Raw genomic sequence first — 22,625 nt, forward strand, 5'->3', positions numbered from 1 at the left:
ACGTAGGAGGGAGAAAGATATAGAAGATCAAGAGGAGGGCAAAATAACAGTAAGGAGGTCTGAAAAAGTCGTAAAAAATTATACCATCAGTTATTTACCTTAAACACACTATAATATATATAAGCGTTTATAGATGTAAATGAATTTTTTTCATGCAAGCTGGCAATGCTCCCTCCAAGACCCATAATCTAACAAATCCCTGACATCAGACATGAGAAGCCCTCCTGTGAACTGTTGGCCTGGGCTGTCAAAAGACTCCCCAGACATAAGGCCCATTGCTGTTGCCCTTTGTTACCCTCCCCCACCCCCTAGGTAGAACGTAAGTTGCTATTGCTGAAGACACTATGCATCATATTCAAGACCCAGAGGCCCCTGAAAGAAAACTGATCTTTTGGAAGCCTCCTTGAGGACTAGCTTTCATGATACCATAGGGTACCATGCAAGCTTCCAAATTCAATAGTCCTACCCAGCTATGACGAGTATGAACCACAAGATCAGCCATGGCAAGACAACACTGAGGGTGCAGTAGTGGCATGCACTCCTTGGCAGTAACCAATTAGCTCTCTAATTGGACTTACAATGTGCTCAACAATAACAACAACAAAGTCATGCCAAGGAGGTAGCCAACCACCCAGGGCTAGTGAAGTCATGGATCTCCACTTTTCTAATCCAGCATAACTCCTAACTACATCCTAAAGACCCGTTCTTACACCCACAGATAAGGATAGTCCTGACCCCTCACCAAGGAAATGTCTCATCATTACAGAAAACCACACCCAATCAAATGCAGAGTTGTCAAGCCCAGTCCCAGCGGATACATCCCCAAAACCATCCCGGCACTTAAGGCTGGAGGATATTGCGGAAGAGGAGGGGGCCAGGAGGACTGTAAGAAGTGAAGGACCAGGGAGTTTGCTGTGAGACTGTCTCTTGGAAATGTCAACAGCTCCCCCCATAAAGTCTCCACAACACGGTCGCATAAACACGAGCTGAACAAGAACAAGACATTCTAAGGCAGATGGAGGGTTGGGTGGAAGCACGGAAGTCCTCACCGTACACAAAGCTCTATGAGCTAAAGAATGCTGAGAGAAGAAGAAATAGTCTTCCCCAGGGCAGAGCACCCCATCTGGTTATCCAACACCAAATGGTCACCCCTGAGAGCACATATACAAGTAACATACAGACTGAGCAGAGTACATTTATGTATGTAGGAATATATGTATATACACACATGTATGTAACAACAATTAATGAAAAAAGAGGCTGTGAATTTGGAAGAGTGAGGAGGCTATGTGGGAGGGTTTCGAGAGGCCAGAGTGTGAGGGATAGTTTTTTATGTCATCTTGATTTAATCTACAGTCATCTGAGATGAGGGAACCCCAATTGGGGGCAAGGGCATGACTCCATTAGATTGTACTATAGAAAAGCCAATAGGGCAATTTTTAAAAATTAGTCACTGCTGTGGGGAGACCAAACCCATTTCAGAGGTGCCACCCCTGGACTGGTGATCCTTGGTTATATAAGGTGGGCTGAGCAAACCATGGGGAGCAAGCAAGTAGCACTTCCCCATGACCTCTACACCAGCTCCTGCCTCCAGATGCCCACCCTGCTTGAGTCCCTGTCCTGACTTCCTTTGATGATGAACAATGATATGAAAGTGTAAGCAAAATAACCCCTTCCTTGCCCAGTTGCTTTTGGTCACGGTGTTTCATCACAGTAATAGAAACTCTAATACGGAAAGGAGAAAAATGATGTAATTATAATACAACCTCAAAAACTAAAGAAGTAATGTTAAAAAAGACTCTATGGGAGCAAACAGAGCCTTTGCACTTAGAACAGCAGAGGGTAGCATTCAGACGTGAACATAGTCATTTACTCTTCAGGCACCGGGGTGGGGCTGACAGCTGCCGGCCAAAGCACCCCACGGAGGCAAGAGATTTCCAACATGAAATAGCTGGCTCAGGAGGACTTTTTTACACTAGGCCATGAATAGGAACCGGAAATAAGCCAACCAATCATGAGCAAGCTCGATGGAGAGGGTTCCTAAAGTTCCATTTGGTTAAACAGCCTGGAGTGGAAAAATAACAGTAGTAAATTATAGGAGGATAGATGGGGCAGGGGTGGTGTGGGGGGATGGGGGGAGATGTGGGGGAGTGAGTGGGGGGTGGAGACTTACAATATCAAAGCAAAAGGCAATACTTCTATTCACAGGTCAGTCATTATGTGTACAGCCCCTCCCTGGCTCTCTCTGCACCTGGATCCCCCTACAAAACTCCAGTCTGCTGTGAGCTCCAAGGGATGCACACAAGTCTGCTGGATAATGAGCAAAAACTCCGCCCCCACCCACTCATCCACCCAGGCCTGCCTATGCTCTCAAGCTTCCCCACTAACCTGGAGAGGTCTCTGGTGCCACCTGGAGGCCCAGCTACCTCCCAGTCCCCTCACTCTTCCCACTGCTGGACACCATGTTTTATCTCTTCCTTGCTACCATGATTCCCTGCCCTACGCTTAATATGCACAGCAAGCTTAGCTTTCCTACAACCGAGCTCCCAGTTGCCTCCCGCTCCCTGCTTCTTCAGTCTGCATCGCTACATGAAATTCCTCCGAGCCATGGCCCAGAAGTCACTATTGATAGGAAGTATCTCCTTTCAAACGCAGCCGTAAATGTCCATCAAACCCTGTCAGTTCCACCATCAAAAGACAACCAGTGCCAACCACCTGAGCACTTAAAAAAGTTTATGCGAACAGTGTTTCGCTTATTACATGTATATTTGCGTACCACTTGCATGCTTGATCACCTCAGTAGCCGGAATAGGGTGCCAAATCTCCAGGAACTGGAGTTACAAATGGTTGTGTGGGGCTGAGCTGAGAATTAAACCCAGTTCCCTGGGAAGAGCAGGCAGTGCTCTTAACATCTGAGCCGTCTCTCCAGCCCAGAGCCAGCCCACCTCAAAAGTATTCCTTTTTAAACTTCTAAAGAGGGCTTGGAAGGGTGTGCCTGCAATTCCAGCACTCAGGACGCTGCAGCAGGAGGACCGCCACAAGTTCAAGGCCAGCCTGAGTTACACAGCAAGTGCTAGACCAGCAAAGGCAACAGGTCTCTGCCATAAAAGGCAGAAGAGAGGAAAATTCCTATGTGACCTCTGCTTCTCAACGCAAAAGTCAGAAGCCCATAAATAAATAGGAAGGTTTTATTTAATAATAATAATTTATTAATAATTTATTTAATAAATAGGAAGAGAGGATCCCAGGATGTTCGCCACATTCAAGAGTAGAACCTACAATCCTGACAATGATCTGTAAGAAAGCACCACTCAGGGAGTCCAGGACAGCCAGGGCTATTACACAAGAGAAATCCTGTCTCAAAAAACCAAAAACAAACAAAACGAGCAGTCATTTCTCCATTAAATGCTCAGGGTGCACATCCACTTATTAACAATTTTTTATTAAATCGTATCAGGAAGCTGATGGCGAAAATGCATACAAGATATTAATAACCACTTTGATCACCAGCCCAGCTTTAGTAAGAAAGGTCCGTCAACTACAACTAGTCAGGATGCCGTGGTTCTTGTTCCTTGACCTCAAAAAAACCCTTGCTCAATTATGAAAAGTGCATCTTTCTGAACTTTAATTTCGCCCCCAAGATCCTCTAGTCCAAGCCACTAGCAAAAATACCTTACTCTAACTTCACCAACAATATTCATCTCTAAATTCTTCCTGAGGGTGGTGATCAAATTCTTCCTGAGGGTGGTGGTCGTTGCTAACAATCTACATCTATGAAGTTCTTTCTGAGGGTGGTGGTTGGATCATTCATCGTCTCCCGCAGCAATACTTGGAAAAGTTCAATCACTATTATTGCAAGTGCCAGTGACGCTGCCCAGTGAGGGGCTGGCAACCCCCTTAGAGTTCTCATACAACTCTTAGATTATGAGGGAGCACGAGGTTCTCAGGGCACGATGTCCTCAGGGCTCTGCCTCTCCAGGCATGCATAAGATGGTTGTGCTAACAGGTGGGCCGCATTCCATGAGTTCTGCTGTTGTTTTGCTGTCCCTCTTGCAGGCCCCCAACAAGTCAGCAAACTATATCTATCACTGTAGCACGTGTTGGGTGACTACCCTGGGAGAGAATGAGGCAAGGAAGGTTGCTGGGGAGTTAAGGATGCTTGATGTTTAAATGAAGTATTTTGGGGGAAGTGATTTTTTTTTCCTTTCCTAGACTGGGTCTCTCTGTGTAGCCTTAGCTGCCCTGGACTCGCTCTGTAAACCAGGCTGACCTCGAACTCACAGCGATCTGCCTACCTCTGCCTCCCGAGTGTTGGGATTAAAGGCGTGCACAACCACGCCCACTGGGGAAGTGACTTTTGAGGTCATGTGTGAGTCAAGATTCTCTGAGGTGATGGAATGAGGATCTTCCTACGGGATGTTGGTGGGAGCGGTTTCTAAACTGAGGAAGCAGGTAGTTCCAAGTCCCTTTATTTAAGGAACAGGAAGGTGAGAATTGCCCTCAGAGAGAGCCTAAGAGAAAGGAAATGCACTCTGCTTTCCTCCCTCCCCTCCCCCCTTCCTCCCTCCCTCCTTCTCTCTCTCTCTCTCTCTCTCTCTCTCTCTCTCTCTCTCTCTCTCTCTCTCTCTCTCTCTCTCTTCCTATGTAGCCTTGACTATCCCAGGACTTGCTTTATAGACCAGGCTAGGTTCAAACTCACAGAGATCCTCCTGCCTCTTCCTGCTGGGATTACAGGCATGCGCCACCACACCCGGATCTAACTGATCATTTTATTTTTGTTTTTGTGGGATTTTTTTGGACTGGGGCTTTGGGTTTTTTTGGTTTTTTGAGACAGGGTTTCTCTGTGTAGCTTTGGCTGTCCTAGAGTCACTTTGTAGACCAGGTTGGCCTTGAACTCACAGAGATCCTCTGCCTCCTGAGTGCTGGGATTAAAGGTGTGTACCACCACACCCTGCTTGGTTGTTGTTTTTTGGTTTGTTTTTTTTTTTTTTTTTGGTTGGTTGGTTTTTGTATATATGTTTAGATTTGTGATTCTCTTAAGTTTTTTTTATAAGATTGCTTTTTAAGATCAAGTAATTGATCCTTTCTTTGCAACTGCAAATTGCAGCCTGTCAGTACTAGAAACTGGCTGAGAAAATTACCTTGCTTTCTTACTTTGTTAATCTATTACAAATTGCTTGGTTACAAATCTATGTGAGTTCTTGGGAATAACTTGGGGTTTTTTTCCCACACACAATACACAAAACATTTGATCACATGAGGGTATTGGGGAACATGTTTTTCTATGCATACTCATTGTAATAGTTCACTTAAAGAAAGGTAGAACGTAACTACATTGTGATCTTTGTACTGCTTGAAAGCCTGTTTCTGCCCCCACTGCCCACAATGCTGGTTAACAGGCAACCGCTGCCATGGCCAGCTTTTTACACGGGTGCTGAGGATTCGAACTCAGGTCCTCATGCTTGTCCATGTGCTCTTATCCATGAGTCCTCTCCTCAGCCTCAGTAGTCTTTTTTTTTTTCTTTTTTTTGGTTTTTTGAGACCTGTGTAGTACTGACTGTCCTGGAACTCACAGAGATCCTCCTGTCTCTGCCTCCCAAGTGGGTTTAAAGGTGTGTCACCATTGCCCTGCTAAGCCCCAGTATTCTTTTATTCTTAGGTCAGGTGAAGTACAGAGGCCTAACCTATATAACTGGATATAGATGGTAGTGTATACTTCTTGTGTTTTTTTGTTTGTTTGTTTTTTTGAGACGAGGTTTCTCTGTGTAACCTAGGTATAAACTATTATTACATTTTATAACTGGATATAGCTGTATGTGAGCATTTCTTTTTGTTTTTGGTTTTTTTGAGACAAGGTTTCTCTCTGTAGCTTTGGCTGTCCTAGACTCACTTTGTAGACCAGGCTGGACCCAAACTCACAGAGATCAACCTGCCTCTGCCTCCCTGCGTGCTAGGATTAAAGGTGTGCGCCACTGTGCCTAGCGTGTATTTCTTTCATATCCAGTAAACTGACAAAATAACAAGAAAAATGCAAAGTGATCAAAGAAAATGAACCAAGGAAATGCAGAGGACTCTTTCTATAAGGAGAAACAAATACAGTGGCTTGGGAGGGCATAAGGCCTTTAATCCCAGCACTCTGGGAGACAGAGACAGGCAGATCACTGTGACTTTGAAGCCAGCCAGGGCTACACAGAGAAACCCTGTCTCAAACAAGCAAAGTACCAAGAAACAAGATTGAGCCAAGGGTGCACCTACAAATGGTGACAGTCTGTTAAGACCACAGCCAAATGGATAAAGGACAAGTCAAAGGCACAATTAAGAAACAAATGGCTAGAACCAGCTGCACAGTTGCCTGACTTCTTGGCACCAGCCAAACTTATATTCTGAAAGGGCAGATTTCACAATTTCTGGTCATTATTTGGCTAGGGGTGTAGCTCTGTGTACAAGCAGGAGTCCCTGGTTCCATCTTGTCCAGGCTAATTTTAATGTCAACTTGACACAGACTAGAGTCGTTCTGGAAGAGGAAGCCTCAACTGTGGCAAGCCTGTGGGACATTTTCTTAATTAATGATTGATATGGTTGGGTCCATTCCACAGAGAGTGGTGCCAGCCCTGGCCTGGTGGTCCTGGGTGCTATAAGAAAGCAGGCTGATTAGTCCCAGCACTTGGGAGGCAGAGGCAGGTGGATCACTGTGGGTTCGAGGCCAGCCTGGTCTACAAAAGCAAGTCCAGGACAGTCAAGGCTACACAGAGAAACCCTGTCTCAAAAAACCAAAAAGAGGAAAAAAAAAAAAAGAAAGAAAGAAAGAAAGAAAGCAGGCCGAGCAAGCCAGTAAGCATGACCCCTCCATGACCTAGGCATCAGCTCCTGCCTCCAGGTTCCTGCCTTGTTTGAATTCCTGTCCTGACTTCGCTCACTGACAGGTTGCGCTGTGGGACTGTAAATTGTAATCTATCCCCTCCTCCCCAAGTTTCTTTTGGTCATGATGTTTATCACAGCACTGGACACACCCCTAGCGACACAAAGAAAAATAAAGCTATTCTGCCTTGCTCTACTGAGTCCAGATTTGATCTGCCATTTTCTTCTTTAACTTAGTTTTAAAAACAAGAAACAAGGGATTAGGATGTAGCTTGTACACATAAGGCTGGAGGTCCACCCCCAACATCACAATCACTCAATCAACACTAACAGGCATTTTCAGAGCTTCACCTAGCAACATTCTTTTCTCCTGTGAATCCAGTCACTTGACCAAGAATACTTCAGTGAGCAGCAACCATGTTACTACCGTGGTCTTCCTTCTGATTCAAAATATAATGACTGTCAGTCAAGCATTTAAAATCCATCCATGGGGCTACAGAGATGTCTCAGAGGTTAAGAGCTCTGGCTGGTCTTCCAGGGGACCCAGGTTCAACTCCCAGCACCCACATAGCAGGTCACAGCTGTCTGTGACCCCAGTTCCAGGGAATCTACCATCCTCTTCTGGACACTGGGCACCATCTTGGTACACAGATATATACACAGACAAAAACACTCGCGTACATGAAAATAAATGAAATAAAGCTGTTAAAAAAAAACTAAAAAGGAAACAATTAAAACAAAATAAAAAAAAGCCAGGCTTGGTGGTATACAGCTGTACTCTGGGCACTAAGGTACCTATATCACATGGTGATGCCTGCCCCACAGAGAGGTCCCGGAAGAAAAACACAATGGGTGAAATAATGCTATAATTCATTCATTCTTAAACAACTGAAGGGCACCTTTACCAACTATGGAAAAGAAGGAAGGCCAGTGTGGTGACTCACACCTGTAATTCCAGCACTGGGTAGGAGGGCTGTCGTAAGTTTTAGACCAGTCTGGGCTACACAGTAAGTAGTGAGCCAGCCAGCACTACACAGCAAGACCCTACCCCCCAAATCTTAGGGAAAGAACTATATTACTAAATATAGTTCTCACTCCCTTCAATACTACTCAGACACTTAAGAGCTAACTAAAATCTATGTTGCTGTTTGGACTTCCCTGGCCTCTGGAGTAGGGGCTAAACAACCTAGCCTGTACTGGAAAGGCATACTGCGGAGAATATGTTTTAAATGTAAGGCTGCTCGCCACGTTTAAGTATCCCATTGTCGCAAAGTTAAGACAAACTCATTAGTTTAGTAACACCACATGGTATGACCAATATCACAAAATCTCAAAGACTATGTGTTTTTGAGAAAGCTAGTCAAGCCAGCGTAGGACCAAATATTACTTAATTTTCTCTTATTAAGCTGCCTTGGGTAAGTTTGTTAACTTCTGCCTCAGTTTCCCCATCAGCAAGGCCTGCATGCCTTTTGCAGTTCTAACAGTACTTGAAGTCAGCACAGATCCCATGGGGCAAGGGCTGGTCTTATAAGTCTCTAATTCTATGAGCGTCACTGTACATCTGGGTGGCTGTCTGTAAAGCGGGTTCTTGCACAAATTCAGCATGGGTAATACACACAGCAGCTCACAGACATGTAGAGGAATTTTAATTCAGAACATGGCTGCTCTGGCAAGAGATCACACCCAAAGACCTTCTAGGTCTGTATGATCCAGCTGGAATATGGACACGCCTTTAATGCCAGGAGACAGAGGCAAGAAGATCTGAGTTCAAGGGCAGCCTGGTATAGAGCAAGAAGGGCTTAGGTCCAGGAGTGGTGGTATGGGCCTTTAATCCCAGCACTAAGGAGACAGAGGCATGCAGATCTCTGAGTCAGTGATTTGAGAGGCAGTGCAGTTCATGGAATTCAGAGGTAGTTTTACTGCGAGAGGTTGAACAAGCTAGACACAGGTGGAGACAAAACAAGCTAGAGAGAGGGGCCAGAGGGTAGAACACTTTGACATGAGCTAGCATGAGACCAAGCAAGACAAGTCAGCCAGAGGCCGAGAGAGAAGCCAGTCTCAATCAAGTCAGCTTGGAGAGGAGTTTTGAGTACGACAGCTGAGTTGAAGCAGCCAGTGAGAGCTCAGGAAGAACAAGAAAGGGTGAGCTTATTCAGCAGTAAGTCTCAGGAGAGGAAAATACTGCAGGCCTAGATTAGCTTGTACAGAGGCTAGAAGCTTCCAGGGCTAGACCTACCACCTTAGCAGACAAAGAGAGGACAATTAAACGAGGTGAACAAAAGTTAATTTTACACAGACATGCATTGTAAATGGCACAATGCAAGAACAGCCAAGTGGAAGAGACGCACAGAGCAAGAGAAAGGGAACGAGCTCCCGAGGTTCCATGCCGCCGGCAGACAGTCCATCCACACCCAGAATCTTCACAAGGGTTACCTCCTAGAAGCTCCCCCAAACTCGTCACTTGGGGGTTTATGGAGGTTCCACTTGGTAGGCTGGGTTGATAAAATCATGAGTCATTTGTGATTAACTAACCCTGAGTCCCTTCACCTCCTCGGAAGCTGGGGGATGGGCCGAAAGATCTAACACCTGAGCCACATGACCGGTTTCTGTGGTGCCCAGACCCAATCCCAAAGCCGGGTGTGGTGGCCCATGCCTTTAATCCCAGCACTCGGGAGGCAGAGGCAGGAGGACTGCTGTTGAATTTGAGGCCAGCCTGGTCTACAAAGCAGGTCCAGGGTGGCTAAGATAACATAGAGAAACCCTGTCTCAGAAAAACAAAAAACACAAACAAAACAAAACCAAAGCACGTACATCAAGATCTGCCTCTCAACAGACTTCCGTGACTCTGAAAGGCTTTAACTGTGAACAGTAAGACAGGCTCCTCTCACTCTCAAGAAACCCCAAGGCTTTGGCTCTGGTCAGGAACCCAGGACAAAAATCAAATATGTATTTCCTATTACCACACTCGTGCCTAAGGCCTTGGACACTACCTGCCTTCATCTCGGGACTCTTCCTGGAAATCTGCATCACTTGGATCTCTATTTCCCCGGAAGTCTTGTCTGATCATCTACTAACCTTCTTTGTCCTTATCCTCCCCGACGCCCCTGCCTGAGGGGTCCAGGGAGGGAAGCGAAACCGGAAAGAGATGAGAATGAAGACCCGGTCAACCTGGACCAGACTTCAGGGAGTCTAATGGCAGGTGGCTCATTGCCAGTGTGTTGAAAACACAATGGGGTGGGGAGGGTAAAGGGGCGGGAAGGCTAGAGGATGGCTCAGTGGTTAAGAGCAAAGTCTGCTCTTCCAGAGGCCCTGAGTTCAAGCCCCAGCAACCACAAGATGGCTCACAACCATCTATACTGGGATCTGATGCCCTCTTCTGGCACACAGGTGTACATGCATTCAGAGCACTCATGTATATAAAATAAGTAAATAAACCCTTTTGAAAAAGAAAAAAGAAAAGAAAACACAATTTGGGAAAAGTTTTCAGGCAACAGTAGCTTCAATCCAGGTGCACAGTACAGCTTAAGGTGTGACTACATAGACTCTACAGCTAAGAGGCTTAGGCTCTCCTGTGCTCTCTGACTGAGATAACACAGAGGTCAGCTCGCCATAAAGTACAATGACATCTCCCCTAAGGTTGGGTGATGGTCTAGAGAGGAAAGAGTTTGGAATAACCATTCTGGGGAATTTGGGTGAGGTCCGCCTCTGCAGCTAAGGTGGGTGAGGTCCGCCTCCACAGATAGCAGATAGGTCACCAGGTTAACAAAACCTACTCTCAGCTTTCTGGGTGGAATGCAGGAATTTGATTTTATCTCCTCCACTAAGGAGACACCCCTGTGTGATTAACATTCCTGGTTCTCTCAGGGCCTCTGTGCCCCCCTTCCACCTGTTGTTTACAATAGCCCTCCTGCTCCAGTCTAAAAGAATGTAATTTCCCTAAAGAAAAGGTCTTAAGTCATAGCTGAGTCCTCAGACCTTAGCATTTCTGAAACAATACTCAAAGAAGTACTCGCTGAACAACAACAAGGTAACAGAATGATTAAAGCTAGTATCGGGCCCGGGCCTGGGGATACAGCGACTGGTAGGGTGCTACAGGCCCTACGATGGTCCTCAGCACAAAATTCAAAACAAAAATCAGTATCAAAGCATTCATGGGCTCAAGCCCATCGAACAGAATAAAGACAGCAAGGGGCATGGGTTGTGAGGATTGACTGAGCGAACATACAGGAACATAAAATAAAACAGCACAGCACACAGTAAGCTCGGCGACTTTGGTTAAAGCCATTTATCAGTGAAACTCAGAAGAGGGTGAGGTCAACCTGGGCTGGAGCAGTTAACCAACTGTTTCAAGGACAAGGGCAGGTCTTGAATTTGATCTGGTTAGATAAGGACTTCACTCACTCTCTCGTGGAGACACGTCTCCTCCTCTGCCCTGACCACCCAGACCCAGTGTGTGCTGTCCTCACACCTACTCACCAGCCTCTCTCTCTCCATCCGCTAACACACTCTTCTTTCATCTCTACACACCAGACACACCAGAGTCTAAGTGAATTTCACTGACATGGGACACTCAGTAAAAAAGCTGGCTTAACTTCAGAGACCCATACACAAGAAGCAAGCTGCTTTCCAGACCAGCAATCTAAAGAAATACTCCAGTGTACGTATTAAAGGTCAAGTCTAGTCCCAGCTGCGTGGCTTGGTGGGGGGAGGCACCATCAAGAAGCCTGATGACCTAAGTTTGATGGAAAGAGCGGAAGCCAACTCCTGAAAGTTACCATCCTCTTACCTCTCACGCCTCGACCCACTCCACCATACTTACATAAAATAAATAAATAAGCCCCCCACCCACCCCCAGGCAGGGTTTCTCTGTGCAGCCTTGGCTGTCCTAGACTCACTTTGTAGACCAGGCTGGCCTCGAACTCACAGCGATCCACCTGCCTCTGCCTCCCTGAGTGCTGGGATGTCAGGCATGTGCCACCAAGCCTGGCTGCTTCTGTTTTGTTTTGGATTTTGTTTTTTAAATTCAAGTACAAGTTAAAGCAAGATGACTCGTGGGTAAAGACACCTGCCTTTAAGGCAGATGAGCTGAGCTCCATTCCCAGGACGCACATGGTGGGAAAGATGTCCTTGATCGCCACAGCACACACAATTCAAGTTCAAAGATCATGTCGACTTTGAAATAGGGAAAGGAAGCAACCATCATGACCACCCACAAGGGAATCATCAACCAACCATTGGGACACCTACGACACTCTGCGAAACAATCTCCAAAACAGAGCCTTGGTTGTCTTTGTAGACCATGCTGGCTTCAAACTCAGAGATCCGCAGGCCCTCTGCTTCCCCGTGTGCTGGGATTACAGGCATGGGCCACCAAAGATAAATATATTTTAAAACAACACACAAACATGGAAGTCTTCAAGTATTCTTCATATGCCCAAAACCTACAAGTTTCAGTAAGTATTTGCTGATTGAAGAAAAGAACTGCAAAACAGACCTGCTTTCCGCGTTAAATATTTCTGTGCTGTTTGCATCTTTAAGAGACTGCATTAATTAACTATTTGTATTATTAAAGTGAATGCTTCTAAGCTGTAGGACTTAAATGAAAACTGTACGAGGAGCCAGGCATTAGCCAAGCGACTAATCCACTCCCGGGTAACTACTTTTTGAACTAGTTTTTACACAGAAACCACCCGCTCAGAGCCCTTAAATATGAACCGAAAAGTGCTGAGCTAGAAACGATTGAACGAACACCAGAGGATCAGTGGCACACTTGATCTAGAGGGCTTTCCTCCCCAATCCACTCTCTTGAGCTGGGTTCTATCGGGTACGTGTCCTCAGTCACGAATACTGGAGGAAAGCGCTTCAAGGCAGGTGCTAAACCCCGCGGTCCAAGGAAGGAAACTTACTTTCTGACTGGCCTCTCTGGCTGGGACCTGTCGCTCCTGTTCAGGCACCGTCCCCACAAACGCCAACTTCTTCCTGGGATCCATCCCCGAGCCCAAAGGTCACCCGGTCGGGGGAGGGAAAAGCGACTTTACAAGCCAGGGAGAGGAGGCGCGAAGACGAGCATCTGTGGTTCCCGGGAAACACACAGCTCTGATCGCCCAGCCCCGGGAGCAGCGGACTTGCTGCAGCGAAGTCGGCGGTGCGCTGGGGATGGGGTGCAGCGAGGACCACAGCCGCGGGGCACCGGCTCCCTCAGAGACCCCTCTCCACCCCTCGCCTCGCTCCTGCGGCCGCCACCTCTGAATGAGCGGACTCGGTATCTGAGGATCAGCTCGCCACCCGCCGGGATCTCCCATTGGGTCCCAAACGGTTGCCTGCTCCGCGGTGGGGGCGTGGCGTGGAGCCAGCAAGGGGGCTTCGGGACCCGGGAGGGGAGGGCCAGAAGGGGGGGTTGGGGGAGGCTGGGGAAGGCGGCTGTCCATCACAGGCCACGCCCCCCCCGCCCACGGCCACAGTGGTGCAGCCCAAGTGGGACGGGCCCATGTGCGCCCCGCCTTCAGGAAGCGGCTATTTGGCAATCCGCAGGAAGGCGCGTTGGCAGGAGGGGCGTGGCTAGCGGCACACGCTTCGTCAGGAACCAATAGAACAGCCTAAGCGCTTCCGGACGGCGAGGGAGGGAGGGAGGGAGGGAGTAAGATGGCGGCGGACAGAGGGAGCTCGATTTTATACGCGCTGCTGAGGTGAGGAGCTGGTGGCCTGAGCTCAGGAGTCCGTGCCCTCCTTGGATGACTAGTTGGGGCAGCACAGATAAAGTCAGCGGAAGAGTTTTCTTTGTCGTGCCTCGGTTTACCGCGGTCGTTTCGTATGCCTCACTACTGGCTGAGCAGCCGTTTCCTTACCGCTTACAGCTGCTTTTCTGCTTCATAAGCCAGTTGGTTAATTCTCTGGTTCTTGACCATCTGTTGATTTATTTCTTTTTCCTGGTTGGTGTTTAAATTACAAATGTATTGGTTTTGTTTTAAGATACATATCGTTTCTTGTGTGAAAAGTAGGTAGTAAATAGAAATAAAGAGGAATGCTAACCACCTGGTGATTACTACTGTTGTAATGGTTCTATATTTCAAAAGATGTTCCTAACTTAGGAAGGCTTACCTAAGTTCTTTTAAACCTGTGTACTTTAGGTAGAAAATTCAGAGCAGTGGTTACGAGCATTCTTGCCAAAGTTGTATTACACCTTCATTTCTGTACTTTCAACTTAAAGTTCTGTGGTGATTGTTAAAAATATGGGTAGACCAGTTTGTTCTGGCACATTCTTGTTTTTGTTGTTTTGCTTTTTTCCTGCTAACTGGAATGCTGCCAGTTCTGTACTGTGCACATTATAATGGTGATAAAGCATTCCGTTTAAATATGGGTAAATCTAGGAATAAAGTGTTTGCCTAGCATGTATGAGGCCCTGAATTCAATCACCACCACTAGATGTGTAGCTTACTCAGTTTGTAGCTTGCTTATTAAGTTGACAACGGGTTGATTTTTAACATTTGTTTATTTCAGATTTTTTTATTCACTATTCTTTCCTGCACTAATTATATGTGGAGTTTTGTGTGTATGTTTGGTCATTGGCCTTTGGATAATCAGGCGACATCTACAGAGAAAGAAAAAGTCAATGTCAACAAGCAAAAATGGAAAAGATCAAATGGTGGTTGCCTTTTTCCATCCCTACTGCAATGCGGGCGGTGGAGGAGAGAGAGTTCTATGGTGTGCTTTGAGAGCCCTGCAGATAAAGTAGGTATGCATCTTTCTCAGCGTTTAATCTGCTGCATTGCTGCTTGCCTCCTGAGATTGTGCTGAGTTTTAGGTTCAGCAGTGTTGCCCAGCTGCCACCCCGTTTTCTCTACAGGCTACAATGGGAGGATTATTTTAGCCCAGGAGTTGTAAGCCAGCCTTGGCAACATGAGAATCAGTCCTCAAAAGCGGGGGGTGGGGGTGGGGCAAGGGGGGGAAGCTAGCTTTAAAAATACGCTCTTACCTCTCAGTTTAAAACACTAAGCTGTGGCTAGAAGGCAGAGGCAGGTGGATCTATGTGAGTTCAAGGCCAACCTGGTCTACAAAGAGAGTTACAGGATAGCCAAGGCTACAGAGAAACTTATCTCAAAAAACCAAAACATCCCACTAAGCTCCATGAAGAAAACCTATATGAGACTAGACCCTCCAGCATTCTGTCAAACATCTATAGAGATGTATTTAGCTTTCATGAAAAGCTAAGGACAGTTAATACTTGCTTGGGTGGGGGTGTCAAGGTCCTTTGTGCTGTAGCCACTAGTAGGCTGCCCTTGTTTAAGTAAATAACTCCACCTGTGCTCACATAGACAGCCCTAACTGAATGCCTACACATGAAGATAGGAAAAAGATTTGCCAGGGAGAAGCGATGTGTTGGGATGCGGAAGATGGTAAGCTATGGGGTGACATGACCGATGATCTAAGTGCAGGTTAAACACACAGGTGGGGGAGGGCGGGGCAGGGGCAGTAACATTGTGAAAAATAATTAATTTTGGTTCTATTGAGACAGGGACTCACTACATAGCTCTGACAGTCCTGGAACTCACTAGACCAGGCTGGCCTCAAATCCACAGAGATCTGCCAGCCTCTGCCTCTCTAGTGATAGGATTAAAAGTGTGCACCACTATGCCCAGCTGAAAATAGTTTTGGTTTTTGTTTTGTTTTGTTCTTTGTGAAGTTTTGAGGCAGGGTTTCTCTGTGTAGCCTTGGCTGTCCTGGACTCACTATGTAGACCAGGCTGGCCTCGAACTCACAGAGATCCACCTGCCTCTGCCTCCTGAGTGCTGGGATTAAAGGCGTGCACCACCATGCCTGGCTCGAAAGTAGTTTTCTAAGTGTATACAAATATATAAATCTCTGGGGTTTGTATGAAACCTATCCACATAAGAAAATATTCCAAGGTTCCCCTAGAAAAGCAACCCCAAGTTATCTAAATGCCATAACTTTTTCCTTAGTATATAGTATATAGTTTGAGGGAGCATTCATGTGTGCATGTGTGTGGATGCATGTAGAGGTCCCAAGTTGATGCCCGATGTCTTCCTCAGTTGCTTTCCACTTTTTACTGAGGCAGGATTGGTCTCTAGCTGAACCTGGCATCAGATCCCTGCCAGTCTAGCTAGGCAGCTTGCCCAGAGAGCCACTTGTCTCTGCAGTCACCGTGCCTATCACTTTTATGAGAGCTCATGGGTGCAATCACTGGTCCTCACACTTGTGTGACATGTGCTTTATTCACTGAGCCATCTCCTTGGCCCAAGTGTGTCATTTCAATATCATACTAGCAATCAAGATATAGCTATGTATATATGTTACTTACAATGTGTTGAAGAGAATTTGTTACATTAGAATTAGTTAAGTAGCAGAGGAAATCTGTCTGAAAATTGAGGTTATCAAAAAAGAGAATAATATGTGTATATCTGTACTCTAAGGGAAATATTATTTTTAAGATTTTACTTATTTTTATTTTATGTGTGTTAGTACCTGCATGTATGAAAGTGAACCATTTGCAGACACTGTCCACAGAAGCCAGAAGAGGGCATTGCATCCTTATGAGCCACTGTGTAGCACTGGGAATTGAACCCAGGTCTTCTGTAAGAGTGGTGAAGTACTCTTAGCCACTGAGACATGGCTCCAGAACCAGGAATGAATTCCCTTTTTTCTTTTTCCTTTTCCTTTTTTCTTTTGGTTTTTTGAGACAAAGTTTCTCTGTGTAGCCTTGGCTGTCCTGGACTGGCTTTGTAGACCAGGCTGGCCTCGAACTCACAGCGATCCTCCTGCTTCTGCCTCCCTAGTGCTGGGATTAAAGGCGTGTCACCATGCCCTGCTAGGAATTAATTTCTTAAACGAATGTGATGCTGGGCGTGGTAGCACACGCCTTTAATCCCAGCACTTGGGAGGCAGAGGCAGGCAGATCGCTGTGAGTTCGAGGCCAGCCTGGTCTACAAAGAGAGTCCAGGACAGCCAAGGCTACACAGAGAAACCCTGCTTGGAAAACATACATGCATACATAGAGCCCATGTAGAAGGAATGGCAAATATTTAGAAGATTTGGTATCTTAGTCTCATTGGCTGCCTATAAGAAAATACTTGACTAGATAGTTTGTAAAACAGAGAAGTGCATTGCTCCTAGTGTCACTCACTTGTGCTATGTAGATAGCTGTTGCTTGCTGCGCCTTCATGTTGTGGTGTGGTGAGCAGATTCCTCTAGCCCTCTTACAGGGAACCACAAAGGGGCTGAGAGTGTAGCAAAGTGTATATTACACATGCAAAGGCCCTAGGTTCAGTCTTCAGCAGGAAAAAAAAATGAAGAAGGCACAATTCCTATTATTCCCATTATGAGTCCCTTTCTTTTTAATGCCACTCTACTAGAGATTAGATTTCAACAGATGAATTTGCAAGTGACAATCAAAATACAGCACAGAGGGGCTGGAGTGATGACTCAGAGGTTAAGAGCACTGGCTGCTCTTCCGAAGGTCCTGAGTTCAATTCCCAACAAGCACATGGTGCCTCAACCGTCTACAATGAGATCTGGTACCATCTTATGTGCAGGCAGAACATCATATACATAATAAGTAAATCTTAGAAACATATATAGCACACAGTCTCATTTGAAAGATTGAATAAAACCCTCAAGGAAGGATAGACGCATAGTTTAAATTCAATAAATGAAGAATAGTAAAAAACATTTTTAGTATAAATATGAGCTTGCTTATGATTATAAGGACATTGTGACCTTTGGCTTAATTATAACCTAAATGACATTTTATTTCAGGTATCCTGAAGCCATTTATGTTGTGTATACTGGTGACATCAATGTCAGTGGTCAAGAGATACTAGAAGGTGCTTTCAGAAGATTTAACATCAAGTTAGTTCGCCCAGTGCAGTTCATTTTCTTAAGGAAACGCTACCTTGTGGAAGATTCTCGTTACCCTCACTTCACATTGCTAGGCCAAAGCCTTGGATCCATTTTCCTCGGCTGGGAAGCTCTGATGCAGCGCGTCCCCGATGTCTACATCGATTCCATGGGGTACGCTTTCACGCTCCCTCTGTTTCGATATGTGGGGGGGTGCCGAGTGGGGAGCTATGTTCACTATCCCACTATCAGCACTGACATGCTCTCGGTAGTGAAGAATCAAAACACTGGATTTAACAACGCAGCTTTCATTAGCAGAAATGCTCTTCTCAGCAAAGCAAAGCTCGTCTACTACCATTTATTTGCTTTTATTTATGGCCTTGTTGGTTCTTGCAGTGATGTAGTCATGGTGAATTCTTCTTGGACACTAAACCATATTCTCTCGCTGTGGAAAGTTGGGCATTGCACTAACATTGTTTATCCACCTTGTGATGTGCAGACGTTTCTGGACATCCCCTTACATGAGAAAAGGGTGACCCCAGAGCACTTGCTGATTTCCATTGGCCAGTTCAGGCCTGAAAAGAATCATGCTTTGCAGATCAAAGCCTTTGCCAAATTGCTGAGAGAGAAGGCGGCTGAGTCACGCCCTTCACTTAAACTTGTCCTTATTGGAGGGTGTCGAAACAAAGACGATGAGTTTAGAGTAAACCAACTGAGAAGACTGTCTGAGAACTTGGGAGTTCATAGAGATGTGGACTTTAAAATAAACATTCCCTTCAGTGAATTGAAGAATTACTTGTCTGAAGCAACGATCGGTCTGCATACCATGTGGAATGAGCATTTTGGGATTGGTGAGTTTTGTTCTTTGGGTTTTTTAAGCAAGCTGTTTGCTACTGCTAGATGTGCATGAGGTCCTGATCTTAGTTACTTTCCTGTTGCTGTAACAAACACCATGACCAAGGCAACTTAGAGAAGAAAACCTGGGAACTCGTTGTTTGGAGAGTTAGCGTCCACAGCAGCAGCACAAAGGCGTGCGTGGTGGCAGAAAGACACACAGAGAAGGGTGTGAATCTTTTGAGACATTCAGGCCCACACCCAGTGGCACACCTCCTCCAAGGCCACATCCCCTAATCTCTCCCAAAGACTTCCACCAACTGGGAACCACATAACCAACTATATGGATTTATGGGGAACATTCTCCTTCAAACCACTACAGTTCTTTTCATAAAGTGGTATTGTTCTGGAAGCCTCTACTTAAGGCTCTACATCCCTCTAATAAATATATGTACTTAGTCTATCAGTTCTGTTCCTCTGGAGAACCCTGACTAATACAGAGTGGCACAGGCAGCTGCAGATGTGGTGAAGGTCGCTGGGGGGACAGTGTGAGAGCAAGAGGAGCCTCAAGAAAGAGCTGAGGGGGAGCAGGTGAGCAGGCGGAAGGAAGGGGCCTGCAGAACACAGATGTGGAGTGTGCTTTGAGAACACAGAACTGGTGTTTTGTGACAACAAGAAAGGGCAGCTGGGACCCAGGCTACGCACTGGGGAAAGGAAGGTCATCGGTGGCCAAGGGAAAGCAGTGGGACGAGAGAACAGGAAGCAAGGTGAGATTGCGGTAAGCTGAGCACGGAGTTTCCAGAGCACCATTGCCTGCGCTGTGTATTAAAGGATGTGAAAGAGGAGTGCACTAGGAAATGCTGGATAGAGTAACTTAAACCTTCATGTGCATCATTGCCACGCAATAACCAAAACCTACCCAGTTCCACCTTGCTGTTGAACACAAAGTCAGGCAGCCGTACGCTTTGTGAGAAGGGGCACACTTACGTTCTCTGAGGTTGTTCACACTTTTGTCTGCTGATGTTATTAGACCTCTTACAACTTTTCTAATACAGTGGTTCTCAACCTTCCTTATGCTGTGGTGACCTCCAACTATAAAATTATTTTTGTTGCTACTTCATCACTGTTATTTTGCTACTGTTATGAATGACAGTGTAAAATATGTGTTTTCTGATGGTCTTAGGCAACCCCTGTGAAAGGGTCATTTGACCCCTAAAGGGATCGTGATCAACCCACAGGTTGAGAGTGACCAGTCTAGTGGCTCTTTAGCTCACTGGCCAGCCAGTCTAGACCCCAGATCAGAAAGTGTCTCTACGATGAGTGGAAAGCAATAGAGCAAACTGAAGTCAACTTCTGGCTTCCACAGGTACATTCACATGTGCGTGCGTGCGTGCGCGCATACACACACACACACACCTTAAAATTGTTTTATCTGTATCATGTTAAATAAGCAAACTTCTAGATGCACAAATACCTAATCAAATGTTTCCTAGGTCTCAGAATTTTTGAAGGGATGTGGTCATCAAAAACTTAAAAGGTCTGTGTGGTTTTTGTTGTTTCTTCCTCAGGAGTTGTCGAGTGCATGGCAGCTGGCACAATCATCCTTGCACACAATTCAGGAGGCCCAAAGCTTGACATTGTCATTCCTCATGAAGGACAAATAACTGGATTTCTGGCTGAGGGTGAAGAAGGCTATGCTGAAACCATGGCTCATATTCTTTCTCTGTCTGCAGAAGAGAGACTTCAAATCAGAAAAAATGCTAGAGCATCTGTAAGCAGATTTTCTGACCAGGACTTTGAAGTAGCATTCCTGTCTTCGGTGGAGAAGTTACTTACATAATGCCAAATCTGTGCACATTCTTGATAATTCATCCACAGTGGAGCTGCAGATGTAGATAGTGCGGAGCATGTGTGTGGTGTCTGCGAGGTCCTGAGTTCCATCTCCAGCACCAGAAAGTAAAAGGAAATGCCTCGTTTGGAAACACCTTCAGATGTACATATTTTCTTTTTATTTATCTTTATGTATGAGTACCCTATCTGCATGTACACCTGCAAGCCAGAAGAGGGCATCAGATCACATTATAGATGGTTGTGGGCCATCATGTGGTTCCTAGGATTGAACTCAGGACAGTGCTCTTAACCACTGAGCCATTTGTCCAGCCCATAAATATTTTTAAAATTCATTCTTTATAGTAATAAAGGCAACTTGAATAATATTCTCAGTAATATGTATATAGACAAGGAAGTATTTAACAAAAATCAAAATTATCTATAATCTCGTACTTTTGTTTGTTTGTTTGTTTTTTTCAAGACAGGGTTTCTTTGTGTAGCCTTGGCTGTCCTAGAACTTACTCTGTAGACCAGGCTAGCTTCAAACTCACAGAGATCCGCCTGCCTCTGCCTCCCAAGTGCTGGGATTAAAGGCATGCGCCACCACCACCCAGCTTCATGTAGCTTAATGTACAGAATTTACATTAGTTTTTGATCTCAAAAATCTGAACAGTACATATCTCAAAGAAAAAAAAATTACAAATCAAAATTTTATATACTTATGTATCTTTTAAATTTTTTTTAACTTTTCCTTGTTTTAATCCTTGAATGCTTCTGCCTCCACTGGATTGTGGGAATGCACCACCAAGTCCAGTGTATGCAGCACTGGGGATAGAACCTGGGCCCTCCACAGTCTAGACAAGTACTCTACCATCCTGAGCCCCAAATCCTGATTTTCTTGTTGTTTTTCCGAGACAGGGTTTCTCTTGTAGTCATGGCTGTCCTGGACTCTCTTTGTGGACCAGGCTGGCCTAGAACTCACAGCAATCCACCTGCCTCTACCTCTGCCTCCCAAGTGCTGGGATTAAAGGCATGCACCACCATGCCCAGGCAATCCTGATTGTCAGATCACTTTACTTTAGAATGCATAAAAGAAAGCTTCCTAGGGTTTTTTGTTTTTGTTTTTTTGTTTGTTTGTTTTGTTTTGTTTTGTTTTTTGTCTTATATTGCTGGAGATACAATGTAGAGCCTCAAAGAATAAAAAGCAAGAACAGGGATGTTTGAATTCTGGGTACCACAGAGCAACCTCAGCCAAAGACTTCCTTCCAGAGGAAAGGGAAGAAGTGCTGAAAGACACACAGAGCAGGCAATCAGCTGGCACTTTAAAATGTGTTCTTATATCTTTGGGTTAAATTCTGTTTAAGGGGTGGGTTTAGGTTAGAGATTGAACCAAAAGCCATGCTCATGGTACACAAGTGTTCTAACCACAGAGCCACTATGCCCCAACACCAGGAGTCCTGGGAAACAACAGCATGGGTAACCCGTTTAACTATAGGTAATAATTTTCTTAAAAGGAAAAAGAAACTTCAAACAGGCATCTCTAATGCTATCCCAAAGCATCAGTCAAGCGATGAGATGGGCTGATTTCTTCATGGGTGTGTACAGATATGTTGGAGTCAAAACACATGCAGCAGCCTTTCCCATAACTAGGTATGTGTGGAAATTGAGTTTTAGTTAGTGCCTACCATGATTTGCCTGTATGGGTTTCTTATCCCTTAACAACCTCACTTAAGGTTAAAAGTCGGCCTCAATTCTTTCAAGAGAATATCAAGCTAAACTTGTTTGTTTACAAAAGTAACAACCACTAGTAAAGGTTGTCTGTACTCCCACATTACAGATGTGTTTACCACTCTGTAGTTTGTTGGTTTCTTAGCTAGTACTTGGAAATCAGTATAAATTTCACCTAGTCTCTGTTCTGAAAGTGTGGGGACCAAGAATGTGACTGGAGTGCCTGGCTGTAATGTGTGTGAGGCCAGCTCCAGGCACAGCACAGCAAGATAGTATTTGCCAGTTTGTACAGACACAGTTCCTTGTAGGTAAGCGGACTGTCCACACAGTTTGTCTGACACTTGTGTTAGGGCATACAGAAGAGGCGCATTACTCCTTGCTGGCTCCTCTAGCTGCTTGGTTGGTTTTGGATTTTGGCTGTTCTGTTTTGCTCTAGCTAGCTTCATGATCTACTCCCAGTTATATTGTTGATTCACTACAGTGGGAAAGCAGCAAAGCACAGCCCCTGGTGTAGCACACCAACA

At 45.5% G+C, this 22,625-nt stretch overlaps 2 protein-coding genes across 4 annotated transcripts in view; one reads left to right on the forward strand and one right to left on the reverse strand.

Moving 5' to 3' along the window:
* The window catches only part of ATP7B (ATPase copper transporting beta), a 68,105-nt gene extending 54,873 nt beyond the window's left edge, over positions 1-13,232 (reverse strand). The window contains exon 1 of one of the 3 annotated variants that reach the window (XM_084759281.1): positions 12,765-13,232. In XM_084759281.1, the coding sequence (XP_084615407.1) occupies positions 12,765-12,848 (84 nt within the window). In that variant the 5' untranslated portion in view covers positions 12,849-13,232. Of the gene's footprint in view, positions 1-9,848; positions 9,867-12,764 lie in introns of those variants that run through there. The other 2 variants (XM_084759279.1, XM_084759280.1) reach the window with 2 other exon arrangements.
* Positions 13,233-13,462: 230 nt separating this feature from the next.
* Positions 13,463-20,769, forward strand: ALG11 (ALG11 alpha-1,2-mannosyltransferase). The gene is made up of 4 exons (XM_084759307.1): positions 13,463-13,544; positions 14,356-14,586; positions 17,629-18,560; positions 20,112-20,769. Exons 1-4 carry the CDS (start codon positions 13,501-13,503, stop codon positions 20,381-20,383), a joined length of 1,479 nt encoding a protein of 492 aa, XP_084615433.1. The 5' UTR covers positions 13,463-13,500; the 3' UTR covers positions 20,384-20,769.
* Positions 20,770-22,625: the final 1,856 nt, after the last annotated feature.

This window comes from Acomys minous, assembly GCF_964271855.1.
Source record: "Acomys minous genome assembly, chromosome: 15".
NCBI lineage: Eukaryota > Metazoa > Chordata > Mammalia > Rodentia > Muridae > Acomys > Acomys minous.